The sequence below is a fragment of the Heloderma suspectum genome, chromosome 4 (assembly GCF_057233095.1).
Source record: "Heloderma suspectum isolate Gila_16-S chromosome 4, 16-S_ref, whole genome shotgun sequence".
Taxonomy (NCBI): domain Eukaryota; kingdom Metazoa; phylum Chordata; class Lepidosauria; order Squamata; family Helodermatidae; genus Heloderma; species Heloderma suspectum.
The window spans coordinates 205,289,327-205,305,928 of NC_139461.1; the positions used below are offsets into that span (position 1 = coordinate 205,289,327).

Here is a 16,602-nt window from a genome sequence, read left to right on the forward strand (position 1 = left end):
GGGAAAAAAACCCAGACTAATTAGGCTTCTGCAGGTCTATGCTGACCTGCTTTTTGGAATCCAGCTACTGTTTGATGCAAAGCAAAATGCCATGTTCATCATACAACAGTTTTTGTATGTGTCCTGGCTTTTATATTAATCTAGGGATTTTCTTTTTCAGGAAGAAGACATATTGGATCTTCTGGAACAGTGTGAACTGGACGATGAGAAACTAATGGGGAAATCTGTCAGACCACGTGGACCGAAGGTATTTCACTGACTGATGTGACACATCTTTGCATTTAAACATACTGAGGTTTGGGACAGGTAGAATTTGGGAATGCAGTAGGCCAGCTGTATAGAGCTGTGGAGGACAAGGTATGTGGCTTATTCTGGGAGTGCGAGGAGGATGTACTGCCCTTGAAGGAAAATTTCATCAAAGCACTAATATTTTTGTTTTCTTTTGCTAAAACCAAAGACATTCTTTGGTTTTAGTTTAGATTACAAGCAAGGTGTTCTTTCTTTCAGCATTTGTCTTGCACTGAATTGACCATCTATGGCCTCTAGAGGGCACATTGTACTTTCTTACTAGAAATCTTATGCTCACTAATATTTGTTTAATCTTTTTATGTCCACTAATATTTAAACCATAGTTACTTTCAACCAAGTCAATGTGTCAGTTTCACAGGTAAGTTCGTATAAGTAGAGAACTTTGTTTTGTGATTGAGGGGCAATCTACATTACAACTTTAAACTGGTTTCAAACCTGGTTTTAGTTATTATGGCTACCAAATACAGGAATTCTGGGAATTGTAGCTCTAGGAAGAGGGGCTGCTTGGGCAGGGGACAGGGGTCTCTAGCAAAGAATTCTCAGTACCCTCATGAAACTGCAGGATCCCTTTAAATAAACCGGTTTGAAACCAGTTTAAAGTTGTAATGTAGATTGGCTCTTCATAGTCTTCAGTCAGAACTAGCTGGACACGCACCCTGAAGCCCATACTGTTAATCTGCCAGAACGATAGAGCAACAATTTTGATTCAAGACTCAACTATACTTTCTTAAAATGGATCTTCTGAAGCATGTAAGAGATGAACTACCTGTCTGTTAAACCACCTAAAGCAAGTTTAGATACCTTAGGAGTTAGCAACAACTTTCTTAGTTTATTTATTATGTTATATCCTGTGTGTTCTGATTAGTCTAATACTTTGGTTAAACTGATTTTGTATGTTCTGCTTAGGGATGGACAGTTCAGTCTATTTCTGAAATGTGTCACTTTTGCATGTGTTCACTCATATGTCCATTCTGTCCTGTTCCCATAATCACCTGCAATGGTCAATTCTTTTTCTTTTTTTAATGTATAAAAACTTGCATTTAAACAGATATTTCTAAATGCATTTTATCTCAAAATGCATTTAGAAATGCATTTTTAATCACAAAATACTATTTTTTATATGCTGATAATTTTTTTTAATACCACTGATACTTTTTTGAACTGAGAACTTGTCACAGTATTCAGAGAAGTGCAGAATTCAAAGGACAGCCATGCTCTGATCTGCACATTAGTCTGGTAGCTGCAGAGCATTGGAGGTCTGTATTGGAATGTGCAAATACCAAATCCCTCCAGCATCCCTAGTTCCAATCTGGGGAGATTCTGAACTGCTATATCTCACCCCATATTTATTGCCTTGGACTTAGAATCATAGAATAGTAGGGTTGGAAGGGACCTATAAAACCATCGAGTCCAACCCCCGAGGGGCTTCTCAACTAAGTTTCTGAACAGACTACTCAGTTGCGTGGGCAGAACATGGGAGCTGGCAGAGTGGGGAGCCTAGTCAGATCTCCTCCTCCTGCTCAAGATACTAAGGGCGCAATCCTATGCATGTTTAGACAGAGAAAAGGCCTTCAACCCCCAGCATTCCCCAGCCAGCAAAGCTGGGAGTTGTAGGCCTTTTCTCTGTCTAAACATGCATAGGATTGCGCCCTTAAGAGTCTTACTGCTGCGTTAACTCAGTAGGTGGTGGCAGCTACTAATTCACTGGGATGTTTTAAGGTAGGCTTAGTCGCAGTGGTAAAGGTGGGGCATTTAGACATCCTTTAATTTGGCTTCCCTTGTGGCCCCTCTGGGGTGTCGTGTTAAGGAGAGGGCTAAGGGCTCTCTGAAGGACTGCAGGGCATGACACAGTCCTCAGCTGAGCATGCTGTGCATCAATAAGATAAATCAGGCACTTTATGTTGAGTGACCTACTTTTCACTTAGGAATCATTGGAAAACAGGCAAATAAAAACATAACTGCTCCACTGGTAAAAAGATTAACAATCATGGCTGGGGAGGGCAGCGAGGGCAGTCTTCTCACAACAAATGATAGGTTCCAAGAGAATTGTTCATGCTGATGTTCTGTTTTGTGTCTGCTTTATGGAGGGAGGAAGAACAATTATCTGACCTTGTCTATTGTTCTTGTGGCTGTTTTTTCTCTTTCTTTCTCATGTTTTGCCTTTCCTTGTAGTTTGGAAGATAAATGACCCTGACTGGATATAATGTCCCATATGCATATGGGATTACAGTGAGACTTGCCAGGCCAAGTCCTGTTTCCATAGCTTAGGGTTTTATCCTCCAACAGTGGGTTGTTTTTTAAAATTATTTCCAAACCTGTAAATAGCTTGCGTTGGAACATTATATTAATGACCAAGAGGATGGATTAAACCACTAAAGAGGCATGGCAATTTCTATAAATGTGAAAAACCTATTCCAAGATAGTTGGGACTTGTATTACTTTTCTCCTGCTATATTTGCCAATATTTAAAGAGAGAGAGAGAGATGTTGATCCTGGCTCCTCATTTCTGGCTTTCCATTGGCAAAACACTTCTGGTTCTGGCCAGTTCTCCACATTTGGTACATACATGTGCAGCTACCTCTCCAGGCTTTAAGATGCTCATGGCTGAAATGCATTACCACAATGTGGCCAGGGTTGGAGAGCGGGCTGGGATCAGAGCAGCAAATAGTTTTTGTCATTTTTATCCTCAATATTGAATCACACAAATGGGCAGGCAAGGAGACTTGTATGAAAGATGGTAGTGTTCCATTGTTTTAGGTAGGTTCCCTCCCACTCCCAGTTACTCTGTTGCATGAGAAGGATCCAATATGTGCCTGGAGAGCCAGTGTAGTGTAGTGGTGAGAGTGACGGACTGGGAGCCGGGAGATCCGGGTTCTAGTCCCCACTTGGCCATGGAAGCTCACTGGGTGACTTTGGGCCAGTCACAGACTCTCAGCCCAACCTACCTCACAGGGTTGTTGTTGTGAGGATACAACGGTGAGGAGGAGGATAATGTAAGCCGCCTTGAGTTCCTTGCGAGAGGGAGAAAGGCGGGGTATAAATGCAATAAATAAATAAATAAATAAATAAATATTTATCCAGTGAACAATTATCGCTTTCACATGACTCAATTCCATATTAGGGTCAACCTACACATTATTATTTTCCTTATTCAAAAGTAAGTATAGGGCAAGGGTGGGCAGAAGGTCAACCTCCAAATATTTAGGACTTCCAACTCCCTGAAGCCCCTGCCAGCAAGGTCATGTCCAAAACATCTGTCCCACCTCCTGGCATAGGGAACACAATTGGGATCCTAGTTTGGGAACTGGGGGGCTTTAACCCTTTGTCCCTGTTGTGGTTGCAATCTGGATTGCCCCTGTCCACCATGCTTGCAAACTGCATTGTCAAAAAAATTCATTAATTTTAATGGATCCTTTTTTGGCAGTTCAAATTGCAGATGTAGGCCCCCCAATCCAGATTAGGACCACAGCACGGGGGTGGGGAGATTAAAGCCCCCTACCTGTCCTTCATGCTAGGGTCCCAATCCAGGTTGGTTCCCTCATGCTTACTTTCGAACAAGGGGGAAAAGGTAGCTGCCACTATCTGTGTCTTTATAGTGATGTGCAGTTTGACCTTCAGTCTCGCCTAAGTGTGGCTGGATGACAAATCACCATGTCAAGGGAGAAAACGCATTATGGAAATTATTTTAAAAGTGTGCTAAGTGTAACCCATCTATTACATCATGTTCTTGTGTGAGACGATTGAAGAGGTGGTGTAGGTCAGTTGTAGAGCGCATACACTGTGTACATGAGAACTGAACATCAGTTCCTATCCGCCTGACTCTCCCATTAAAATGTCAGGTAAGCAGGTGATGAGAGAGACTCTTCCCAGAGACTACAGAGAGCTGCTGCCAGTAAGAGTACTCAATGCAATGGCTTCACCTGGCATTAGGCAGATTCATATCCCATTTAGAATCACAGAATCATAGGGTTGGAAGGGGCCTACCAGACCATCGAGTCCAACCACCTGCTCAACGCAGGAAGCCTGATTCCCAGGCAGTCTCCTATCCAAGTACTAACCAGGGCTGACCCTGCTTAGCTTCTGAGATCAGATGAGATCAGGCGCATCCAGCACTTGATTGGCCCCTACACTGTGATGGTACCATACAGTTCTTCTGCTAGAGCTACTGACTCTAGTGGGCAAGCAGCCATGTAACTGCAGTCACGCACATGATCTAAATATAGGCTGACCATATTTCCTTGAGACAGAAACGGGATGACAAAAATGGGATGACAAAAATGGGACAGGGTTATGTAATATTCCGCTGTAATAAAAAAATAGCTAACAGCCTGTTGAACAGAAATATGAGTCTGAAAAGTCCGAATCAAACTGAATGTAGGGCAGAAAGAATCTCTATGGGCAGAATGATGGTAGAAATAACAGTAAGACTCACCCTCCTGGCTCCCACATGCTGAATGGGGCTCAGCGACCGCCTCTTGAATTCCCCGCCACTGCAGACAAGCAAGGGGGCGGCATCTGATCATCGCTAGCTCAAGAAGCCCTGGCCCTGGCTGGATAAGGAAATGGAACTTCCTCTTTCATCACACTAGTAGTTTTACTGCACGCATTGATTAGCATAGAGCCTTATGATAAACGCGTTCAATTTTTTACAGAAAATTAAAAACGGGACAAAATTGACATGTATATTAAAACGATGGGACGATCGGGAAATATGAAAAAACGGTACTGTCCCATTTAAAACGGTACGTATGGTCAGCCTATGACTAAATATCCATGTTACCAATGCAGTGTGAGTCAGCCATGGGGGAGTGACTTTGCAGTGGCACTTGCATTGGTAATTAAAGGACCGCTAGTAGAAGATCTGTAAAGAGCTTAGGCCTGACATGTTGGAAAGCTGACTGGACTACTTCATAGATTGTTATATACTGTTAAGTTAAAGTGATTGATTTTCTGGAATTATCCCAAGCTCAGCTGCTGGTTGTCCTGACGGCAAGTGTCTGCTTTGTGTTAGATTCATTTAACATACAACGAGCTCTAATGTGACCGTATAAATACACAACAGTTGGCAGCAAAAGGAGGTTTCCCCTTTGTCCAGCCTAAGCCATTAAAAAAAGTCAAACAAATGTTTAAGATTTACTTTGCTAGGATTTGAATACACACCATACTTAACTTGACCCCCTCCTTAAGACAGGTGTGTTTTAAAATAACTGGATGGGGCATGATCCAGCCAAAGTGCCACTAATTTCAGTGGGAGAGACTTCAAACACTTTTGTAACAGTTGTGACACAACTGTTGAAGGTGCAGGAGCTGTGTCCTCTCTTGCATCTAGCCACACTACATTCAAATCATTGGGACTTAAAAGTGCTTAACATTGGCTTGATTCTGATCTTCTTAGATGATATAGGGTTTTAATTTTTTTAAAAAAAATTAGCTTGTAATTGTTACAAAATGCCAAATATCAAATGAATGCATAACAATATTTAAATGTGAGATCTACAAAGATTCAGTTCTCGCACAGATTATTTACACCTCCACCCTAATCCCTTGCAGTGATATACCAACTCTCAATCACACAAGCAGTAGATTCCAGGGAAGGATGAAAAGAGATTTTAATGCATGTTTCTCTCTCTTTTTCCTGTCCCAGCCCCTGTATTCCATGCCAGAGAGTGCACAGTTCTTGAAGAAAAACAAGAACTATAGCAGCGGCAGTAGCTGTGAAAGCAGTAGTGACATTTCTGAATGGGAGGAGGAAGCTGAGAAAGAAGATGAAAATGTGAAGAAAGAGAAAAATGTCTCATTTGATCTTGAAGATAGGAAATTAATAGAGCGATCCAGTAAGTTAAATAATACAAAGTTAATGCATTTTTACATTTAAAATACTCTCTCTCTTTGTCTTTTTCACATTAAAAATACATTCTTTTTAAGGGGTATCCCTGGTTGCTGAATTTTAAAAGGCTGCTCAACTGGTTATTTCTAGATCTGAAAATGTGAGGTATTCTGAACTACCTAAGTTGGGTAGTACATTTGTCTATTTTTTGAGGGTGAGGGATTACACTCTTGTACCACTGAAACACACCCCAGATCAGGTAATATATCTCAAAATATGATTTGAGGACTTCTCTCCCCAAATCCCATATAATTTAATATGTTACCTGGAGGGCTGGGGGTGGTAGGAAGTATTTGGCACTTATAGTTCTCTTTCACTCTTGTGAAAAGGCATGCCGTACTCTTTCCTGTCTGTCTTTTTGTAAGAAAATGTTATATCCCATCTTTTCAATTCTAAGAAAACTCTCAAGGTGGCTCACATCAATAAAATAAATGTAACAGTCAACAGCCAAAAAGAAGCAGGAAAACAACAAAGCAATAAGGAGACAGTAAACAAAGACATTCCAATAGTAGTTGGACCAAAAGCTTGATGGAATAGTAAAGTCTTCAGTCAGCAGCAGAACACAGTTAAAGAGGCATCCAAACAAACCTCTCAGAGCAAGGAGTTCCCATGTTCTGGGTGCCACAACAGAAAAGGCCCTGTCGCAGTGTCCCGCCAACCATACCTTAGAAGGTAATGGGACACGGAGACGATCCTCTCCATTAATCTCATTGAAGAGATTCATGGTGTTGAGCTGGTCCTTTGGGTGTCCTGGTCTTATGCTATTTAGGGCTTTGAAGGTGATAACCAGCACTTTGACATGCCCATAAACAGATGGGTAGCCAGTGGAGTTGGTATAACAGAGTAACGAGCTCCCCCACAAAAACAGCACCAGTCAAAATTCTTGCAGCAGGGTTTTGCACCAGTTGAACTTTTGGAACGGTCTTCAAAGATGGAACTCCATAGAGATTGTTATAGCAATCCATTCCTAAATGTCCCTAGGTGTCAGGGATGAGTCCAAGCGCTTTGAGATTCCTGACAGCTCCGACTCTGAATCAGAGTTGGAAAAGTTAGATCAGAGGCTGGGGAAAGGAACCTCCCTAGTGAGCCAAGATGCTGGGAGAGATTCCTCTGAAGACCTTGACAGACAGAGAGTCCAAGCTGATTTGCTGCCTCCTCCCTCTACCATGAGAACTCAAATTTCCTAGGAGGAGGAGGAAGAGGGGCGTGACTTGAGAGACACTAGGGCACGTCGTAAAGCCAAGTGGGAAAAGTCAGGGGCAGGACTCAGACACTCAACCAGGATAGCCACTCTAGGAAGCCATTGTAGGAGGGAGCCACCCCAAGGGAGGGGCATCACTATGAAGCAAGTCTGGCTGTGAGAGATTCATGCCCAAACTGTTGGCAACTCTATTAGGGATCTTAGATTAGTGGTTTAGGGGCCTGAGGCAGTCTGAGAGTGTTCCTAAAATTTGCATTGGTAAAGAGGCAAGTTCCTAGCAAAATCAAGTACTCCTGGATGTGGAAAATCTAATCCATCAACATAAATAATCTGAGCCTAGCCTCTTCCCTGATATTCTAGCTGTGCACATGAAGACAGCCTGTAATTGGGGAATGTATTCAAATATGTGGTTCCATGCATATTTTCTAAGGTGATATGGTCCCTTGAGGCCTGTACCATGCACCTTTGCTAAACATTTTGATCAGGCAGCAACACAGTTAATTTATATAATGCCTTTTTCCCCCTTTGAAACTCGCAAAGTGTCCATCATGGTGCTGGGAAGGGGTGGTGGAGAGTGGGTCCATACATTGCAATGTCCCTGGAAATGAGTTGGGGGTGGGGAGGCTATGTGTGTGCATGCTCCATGTGGGCCCCTCTCAATGGAGGTGGGTGCTGCCTCCGTCACAACATCCCCACTTGCAGTGTTTTACTTCCCCCGCCCGCCCACTTCCCATAAGACTGATGGAAAAAGTAAAGGTTCATCAGGCACACATTGGGGTGGGAATACACTTTTTTAAATCCCTCTTGAAGACTTTGTTTCTTGATCCTCCCCTTTTCCCCAGCAGTTTTGCTTTTTCCGAGACACAGGCATTAAAAGAAGCTTGACTAGGTAAGGGGGATGACTGTCAGGATGGGAGCAATTCCTCCTCTGCCCGGGTCTTCCTCAGCAGTGTAGCCATCTTGACTGTTGCTGAAAGCATGTGAGTTGGGGGAAGCAGTTGCAACATGGAGTTGGGCAGACAAGGGGTTGTATCCAGTGTTAGCCTTACTTAGAGTAGACCACTGAAATGAATGGGGCTTAAGGTTTAAAATATAATGTATAGAATTTATAAACACGAATGGGGCTTAAGTTAGACTGACATTGAATGCAACCCAAGGGACCCAAACCAAATATCGTTATATAAGGAGAAGCAGGATCCCAGACATGTCCTAAACAGATATAGGTTGGTATACGTGTAAGTTTGATAATCCTTATCTAAACAGGGATTTGAGAAAGGAGAGAGATTTAGCCTTTTGTTGACCATGCTATATGTATACTTTTGCAGGCAGAATGCACTGGAAGCGGCATCTTAAAAAAGCTCCATCTTTTGCATCTGCCACACCATTGGCAGGTCCTATCAGGCGTTCTGTGAGCTGTCCTCGATCCATTTCAGGCTTGAGTATGCAAATGCAAGCTGGTGAAAATCGCCCGTTCTCAGCCAAGCCGGTCGTACAGCTCTCTCGTCCGTCTTCTGTGAGTAGGTCACACTCTTTAAACAGAGGTTCATCTACAGTCAAAATGTCTCACACTGCCAACCTGGGTACTGTACATTCTTCTGTGGTAAGTTAGTGTTTTTACAAAATTGATGTCAATTTTGTAAAAAAATAATTTTTAAAAAATGTTCTGCTGGGGTGGGGATGGGGAAGCAAACTGAAGTTGAATATTTGGGACCCATCATGGGATTCCTGTGTTATCCAAGCCTAAAATATCTGGTTTTGTAACCAGCAATTCACAGGTAACTAGCTTCATGGAGATTAAAATGTATAGGTGAAATTAAAGACTATTCAAGCATCGTATTCTAGAAAACAATCTCATTCCAAACGAGATGTCCAGTCCATTTTGGAAAATTGCAACGTGTAATGCAGTCTTCCCCAACACATTCCCAAATGTGAATTTGGATAGCTCACGAGCCAATGTTTGGCTAATGGGTGTAGGATTGTATTGTACCTGAATGGTTTGGGAGGGGGCAGGCTTCCCCAAGTTATTTTCCAAAGATACAGGCTATGGTTTATGTTAGAAATGTGTTCAATTGGTTCTGTATCAGCACAGTCTTGTTTCTTACATTGGTGACTTCTCCTAAACATTTTTTTTCTCCATTTCTACTGTATACATTCACTGTAAGAAATATTTGGAGGTATGATAGCACTAGTTCATAAGCTACTGCAGAAGCATTGGATCTGTAATCTCTGTACCTGGCTTCCTTCCATGCTCTTATAGTCCTATCCATTTGCCTGAAACACATGAGGGCTAAACTGGGGGAAGGTATGTGGGTGGGCATGAAAGCCCCATCCCCAACAACCCTGCATGCCTGGATGCTCTTAGAGATCTTCATGTATTTAGCGGAAAGAAAGGAGGTTGCAAGGGCAGGGAACTCTGTAAATGTGATCAGATGTTTAGCTAAATTCACAAAGATCTCCAACAGCAGCTGGACATGTGGAAACATTGTATCCCCTCCCTGGTTAGGCCTCACATGTTGCATAGTGAGGGCTAAACCAGAGCAAAACGTGTGGTTCCTTCCTGAGCAAATGTTGCTGGCCTCCAGGGAGAATGACATTTGTACTGGGTAGGAATTATGTTGTTGGCCTGGCCCACTGGAGCGGCCCAGGAAGAGCTCCAGGGAAGTGGCTTGAACATCGCAGCTGTCATGTATGAACTGTTTGGTAGTTTCCTAGAATTTGGGTACATGGCCTGCCCTTTGAAAATGCTATTTGTAATATTTGTCGCACAATTGCAGCAATCGGAGGAGATCACGGGCCACATGTTATTACCAGGGGTTGACATTTGGGCTGGCCTTGCTGGCCAGCCCAAAATTTCTTCTTATCAGAAACCCCTCCACTATGGTCTTGTCCTTGTCCTGCATCTATGAAATGCAGCACAAGGCCAAGGGGAAACTGCCTGCTCCACTCTCTGGCTCCAAGCTTGGAGCTGGTGGGGCAGGGTGTGTGTGTGTGTGTGTGTGTGTGTGTGTGTGTGTGTGCGCGCGCGCACGCGCTGAGAAGAAAGGGGACCAAACTCCCTCCATGTTTCACCTATGGTTCCCCCTCATGCGCACAGAAAAGAAGCCTCAGCCCATGAAACAGTTCAGAACTGGAGGTCGGGTGGGGAGGCTTCCTCTGCTTCTGCGTTGGATGGGTGCTTTAGTCTCGGAGCACCCTTCAGGCACAGAGGCAAACCCACCTGTCCCTCCCTTCCCCTGCAGCTCAGAGCTGGAGATGGGAGGTTGGAGGCAAGCCAGCTCACTATGCGCCTAATGGATGCTCTGAGTACATCAGGTATAGAGGCACAAGGGTTCGGAACTAGAGACAGGATGCAGGGGGTTCTTTTGGCCCTGTCCTTGCATCCAACAACTGCAAAGCCAAAACAAATCCCAGGCTTTGACCAGAGTTTAAGGCCTAGGATGGGGCAGGGATTGTCCCTCTCCTCTGTAGCTCCAGGGTTTGGAGGAAGCCTTAGGCTCTTCTCCCTCACCAGAGCCTGGCTCCCCCCTTGAAAGGGGCAAGTGAGGTTATCAGACCCTGGCTATTACCCATTCATGTTGTGCATAAGAATACATGCATACAATGTTTGAGATGTTTATCATGCCCTCATGGTTCCATACAGCCCTTCGGGCAGCTTTCAGGATGCAATAAGTACAAGAATAGGATCCATCATCATTAACCAACAAACTATAAAGACAACTAAAACAACAGTCAAAGTTCCCCAGCCAGCCATGGTTACAGGGAGGATGTGACTTCCTTGTTACAGCAGCTTCACTGCTACCGATCTGTTTCCAGGCAGAATTTGAAGTGCTGGTTATGAGCTATAAAGCCCTGTAAGGCTTGGGACCAGGCTACCTGAAAGGCTGCCTTCTCCCATACAAGCCTGCCCAGTTCTTAAGATCTTCTGGAGAGGCCTTTCTTTTGAGACCATTGCCTTCAGAGGCGGGTTCAGTGGCAACCTGAGAGAGGGCCTTTTTGTGGCTGCTCCCAGACTGTGGAAGTCCCTCCCAAAGGAGGCTAGTTTCTCTCCCTATCTGCTGTCCTTCTGCTGGCAGGCAAATCCTGTTTTATTCAAGAAGGCCTTTGGTCTGTAAGTGGGTCTGTTGGGTTTGGGTGCTGTTTTTAATTCTTAATTTTTTCCCTGTAATTGTTAAGTCTTTATTGTATTTTAATGTATTGTTTTAATCAATTTTAATTGTGTAAGCTGCTTTGAGCACTGTTTTTTGGTAGAAAGATGGGGTACAAATCAAACTTAATTAAATCAATGAATAAATGTTGGAAGTCATAGGACTTCATCTGTCTAAACATGCATAGGATTGCACCCTTAGTGAGTTGTTGTTTGAATAAACACCAGTTCCACAAATCAGCAGAAACTCAGGCGATGATCTTAGACACATTTACATGGAAGTAAGTTTCAGTGAAATCAATTGGATTTACCTCTAAGGTAACCTAATCAGTACTGCAGAGCTGATAGAGGAATATATAGATACCAACAAAGCAGATGTTATTGTCAAAGTAATACATCTTGCATCATTTCAAGGCAGTATTACTATACACCGTCATAAAATGTGATGTTAATAAAGTCAATGGTTATGTATTTCTTCATCACAATCTCTTGTTTCAGTGTACGTCTGCATTAATAATCTTAGGTTCATCATATACTTCAAATACTTAAACCCCCCCTCTTTATTTAGGATGCAGTCTAATACCCACTTACCTGGAAGTAAGCCTCGTTGAACTCAATGGAACTTGCTCCTGAGTAGACATGTATAGGATTGCACTGTTACTGTATCAAAAGTCCCTTTTAAGATCTAGAAAAACAGCATAAAATGGCTTCCCAATTTATTAATGTTATTATTAGTTAATGCACTCTAAAGTACTGATCAGTACAAGCATGCCCTTGCCTGAAGCTTCCTTGTTGTTCTGAAATATGCGTGTTCATTAAGCCAAGTTTGTAAAGGAGCTCCATAGAAAAGCAGCACACTTTTTCTGGGTATAGCCAATACTAGGAGAACCTGGCTTTCACAGATGGGACTCCTCCACTGGATCATAGACAGCCAATAACATTCTAGATCCATTGAATTCAGTAGCATACCTTTAATGTCAAGATTTTGTCTATATATGTTGCTTATCCTTCTCCCCCTCCCTTGATTTTTTAAGGAAAGAATTAGGAAGGAAAACATCCATTAACTTTACATCCAAGGTGTCAGGAATGAATCTGAGCATATGGAGATGTCTGGCAGCTCAGCTTCAGAATGGGAACAGCTAGAACAGGGGGAGGCAATTTCTCCAGTGAGCTCAGATATGGAGATACTTCCTTCTTAGGACCTTGACACATGATGGCACAGGCTGAACAGCTCTTTTATTCTTCTATGAGAAAGCAAGTTGAGGAGGAGTGGGGGACTAAGAGCGTGACTTGAGGGACGTGAAAGTCCGTCACAGAGCATAGTGGGAAAAGTTAGGGGCAGAGCTAAGACGCTCTGCCAGGTTGGCTACTCGTGATAGCCAATGTAGGACCGAGCCACCCTAAGGGAGGGGCATCCCTGCGAAGCAAGTCTGGCCATGAAGTTCTTGCCTAGACTGCTGGCAATTTTTTAAACTTCTACTTTGTATTTTCTATTGATATTTGTAGATGTGTGGATTAGCTGGTTTATTGCAGTTTGAGAGTTTTTTTAGAATGTGCATTTGTAATGAAGCTAGTTATTTACGAATAAAGGTGTGTTAGCTTGGAGCATTGTTTTTTGGAGTGTGTTGATAGCGAAGGAAGAGGACAGAAGAATGTGACAGCGGGTGACTTTGAAAGAGCGTCCCTCAACTAGCTAATGCCGTTTGTTCTGTCTTGGCAGGCTGAAATACAGCAGAGAACAAAAGAACAAGAGGAGTCACTAACAAGGGAGACTCTGGTAATTTTCAATGATATGAAGATCCGATTCCCAGGGAAAACGAATGAAGAAGCAGAATTAATAATCAATGATGTAAGTATTGGAGCAGAGACTCATAAGCATGGGACTATTTCATTGCAGGTGAAGTGGTGGTGCTGGTGAGGACACTCAGTATTAAAAGTGTGGCCCCACTTCCCTTAGTTGCCACTCAGCGCCAAGCTACCTCACAATCGTCACTGTGTGTGTGGAACAGAATGGAGAAAAATATCCTCACAGAAAACATGGTCAGAGAAATGAGGGACATTGTTCCTTATTCATTTAAAGCACTTTAATCCTGCTAATCAGTCAAAACGACTCTTGAGAGGGGCTTATGTACAAACTATTAAAAAAAAACACAATACAGGCCCTGCCAGCAGGCTTCCAATCTAAAAGACACGGTACAAAAGGAAAAGGGGATGAGGAGGGAAGAGAAAAAAAAATCAAACTCAGGCACCAATTTTTTTTAGCTAAATCGTAGTTCTTATAATGACCAGCTGGATTGGTAAGGGAGCAGAGGATCCCAAGGAAGCTGGTTTTTCAGCTGACTCTGAGCTGATGGAATGGCCCCGTTTTCCCTCTGCTGCAATCTGATGTAGCTGTAGTTACCATTCCAAAGCAAACTTTGTTCCGGTGCTGGCTTTCCTGCCCCGCTTGATCAGTTTTGTTGATATTCAGGAACTGCTTGGGGGTTGGAAGGAATTTTGCGGCGGAGGAATGGCCTTGCATTTGCAGCATGTGGCCTGACTTGCTTGTGATATGGAACTCAATAGCAGGGATTGTGGATCTCGGTGGAAGAGCACAGGCTTTGCATGTCGAAGTCCCAGGATCAGGCCCTGGCATCTCCCAGTTAACAAAGGATCAGGCAGCTGGGGATGGCAAAGACCCTTGCCTGCCTGAGACCCTGGAGAGCCGCTGCCGGTCAGAGTAGACAGTGCTGAGTTAGATGGACTAATAGTCTGACTGGATTCCTGTGTTGGTTCTTTAAGCTCTTTTCTGTGACATGCCGATTCTCTGCTTATGAAATGTGGAGTTCGGGATTCTGTGGGTCAGGGCTAGGCAATGTGGTGCCCATGGCCACCAATGCGCCCCAGGCACCATTCTTGGTGCCCACCAAGTTGGCCAACATCCCCTTCCTGGGCAAGGTGCTTGAGCGGGCGGTTGCAGGTCTGCTCCAGGCACTGTTGAATGAAACGGATTATCTAGATCCATTTCAATCGGGCTTCAGGCCTGGTTTTGGAACGGAAACTGCCTTGGTCGCCCTGTGGGATGACCTCTGCCGGGAGAGGGACAGGGGGAGTGCGACCCTGTTGATTCTCCTGGACCTCTCAGCGGCTTTCGATGCCATCGACCATGGTATCCTTCTGGATAGGTTGTCTGGGTTGGGAGTTGGAGGCACTGCACTGCAGTGGTTCCGCTCCTACTTGGATGGCCGATTCCAGAAGGTGGCGCTGGGGGATTATTGCTCTGTGCCATGGCAATTGTGCCATGGGGTTCCACAGGGCTCTATTTTATCCCCCATGCTGTTTAACATCTACATGAAACCGCTGGGGGAGGTTATCTGGAGGTGTGGGCTGAGGTGCCATCAATATGCGGATGACACCCAGCTCTACCTCTCTTTCTCATCAAAACCAGGTGAGGCAGTGGCTGTTCTGAACCAGTGCCTGGGCACGGTAATGGACTGGATGAGGGCTAATAAACTGAAACTCAATCCAGACAAGACGGAGGTACTGTTAGTGGGTGGTTTGTCTGCCCGGCTAGGTGATATTCAACCTGTTCTGGAGGGGGTTGCACTCCCCCTAAAGGATCAGGTTCATAGTTTGGGGGTGCTCTTGGATCCAGAACTGTCACTTGAGGCACAGGTGAACTCAGTGGCACGGAGCACTTCTTATCAGCTTAGGCTGGTATACCAACTGCGCCCTTATCTGGACAGAGATAGCCTAGCTACAGTTATCCATGCTCTGATAACTTCTCGTCTGGATTACTGCAATGCGTTATATGTGGGGCTGCCTTTGAAAATGGTCCGGAAACTTCAGCTGGTCCAAAATAGGGCAGCAAGATTGTTAACAGGGACTGGCCTGCGAGCTCATATTACGCCAGTACTTTTCCAGCTGCACTGGCTGCCAGTCCATTTCCGGGCCCGATTCAAAGTGCTGGTGTTAACATTTAAAGCCCTTAACGGCTTGGGGCCAGGTTACCTGAAGGATCGCCTCCTCCCATGTGTGCCTTCCCGGACCTTAAGATCATCCTCAGCGGCCCTTCTCTGTGAGCCCCTGCCAAAGGAAGTGAGGCGGGTGGCTACTAGGAGGAGGGCTTTTTCTGTTGTGGCACCCCGGCTCTGGAATGAGCTCCCTAGTGAGGTTCGCCTGGCGCCTACATTGTACTCCTTTCGGCGCCAGGTGAAGACCTTTTTATTTTCCCAGGCATTTTAGCATTTTAGCTTTCTAAATTTTTATCTTTGCTGTTTTAAATCTGTATTTTAAACTCCTGCACTGCTGCTAGATTTTATTGTGGTTGTATTGTTATATTGTGGTTTTAATGTTCTATATATTTTAAATTGTTTTATTGTGTGTTGTTTGGTTTTAATTTTTGTGAACCGCCCAGAGAGCTTCGGCTATTGGGCGGTGTAGAAATAAATAAATAAATAAATAAATAAATAAAGTTGCCCTAGCCCCGCTTTTTTAAAAAAAATTAACACATTTTCTTACTGGCAGCTTCGATTGCTGTGGAATAAGTTTCTGTTGGTGCTGAAAACTGTGGGCTCCAAGGAGATGTTTAGTGTGTTGAGGCTCAGACCCCACCTCTGCCTTGTGCTCAGACTTTTGGGCAGGCTACTTGCCCTTTGCACAGCTCCCATGGCAGCCATTTTATGGTGGTACCCAGAACAGTTTCTCAAATGGTTCTATGTGCCCATGGGCCAAAGAGGTTGCCTACCAACCCCTGGTATAGGTTCTTCTCTGAGAGGGGTTTAGCTCCTGGGAGAGGATGGCCCTGTCTTTGGACCAGTGGTTGGACAATGGCTCTTTGATGAACCAGTCCTTCTAAAGACCAGTTTACATGGGCTGTTTCCTGTACACAGAAGCAGCAGCTGCAACTTTTCCTTAGCCGTGCACACGCCACCATTTCATGGATTACCCGGATGCTGCTGGCAGTGATTTCCACAATCACAGGTGCTCATGATCAGTTTTTCTTAGGTGCCACACATATGGCAATCGCTGTAGCCATTGCCCACAAGGTGGCGGTGATGTGCATGTCAAAAGAAGGTTTTG

General features: G+C 44.2%; 1 protein-coding gene across 1 annotated transcript in view; it reads left to right on the forward strand.

Moving 5' to 3' along the window:
* The window catches only part of TTLL7 (tubulin tyrosine ligase like 7), a 93,933-nt gene that overhangs the window by 47,342 nt on the left and 29,989 nt on the right, over positions 1 to 16,602 (forward strand). The window contains exons 14-17 of the mRNA XM_084848228.1: positions 161 to 247; positions 5,954 to 6,143; positions 8,723 to 8,997; positions 13,262 to 13,390. Of these exons, the coding sequence (XP_084704354.1) occupies positions 161 to 247; positions 5,954 to 6,143; positions 8,723 to 8,997; positions 13,262 to 13,390 (681 nt within the window). The remainder of the gene's footprint in view (positions 1 to 160; positions 248 to 5,953; positions 6,144 to 8,722; positions 8,998 to 13,261; positions 13,391 to 16,602) is intronic.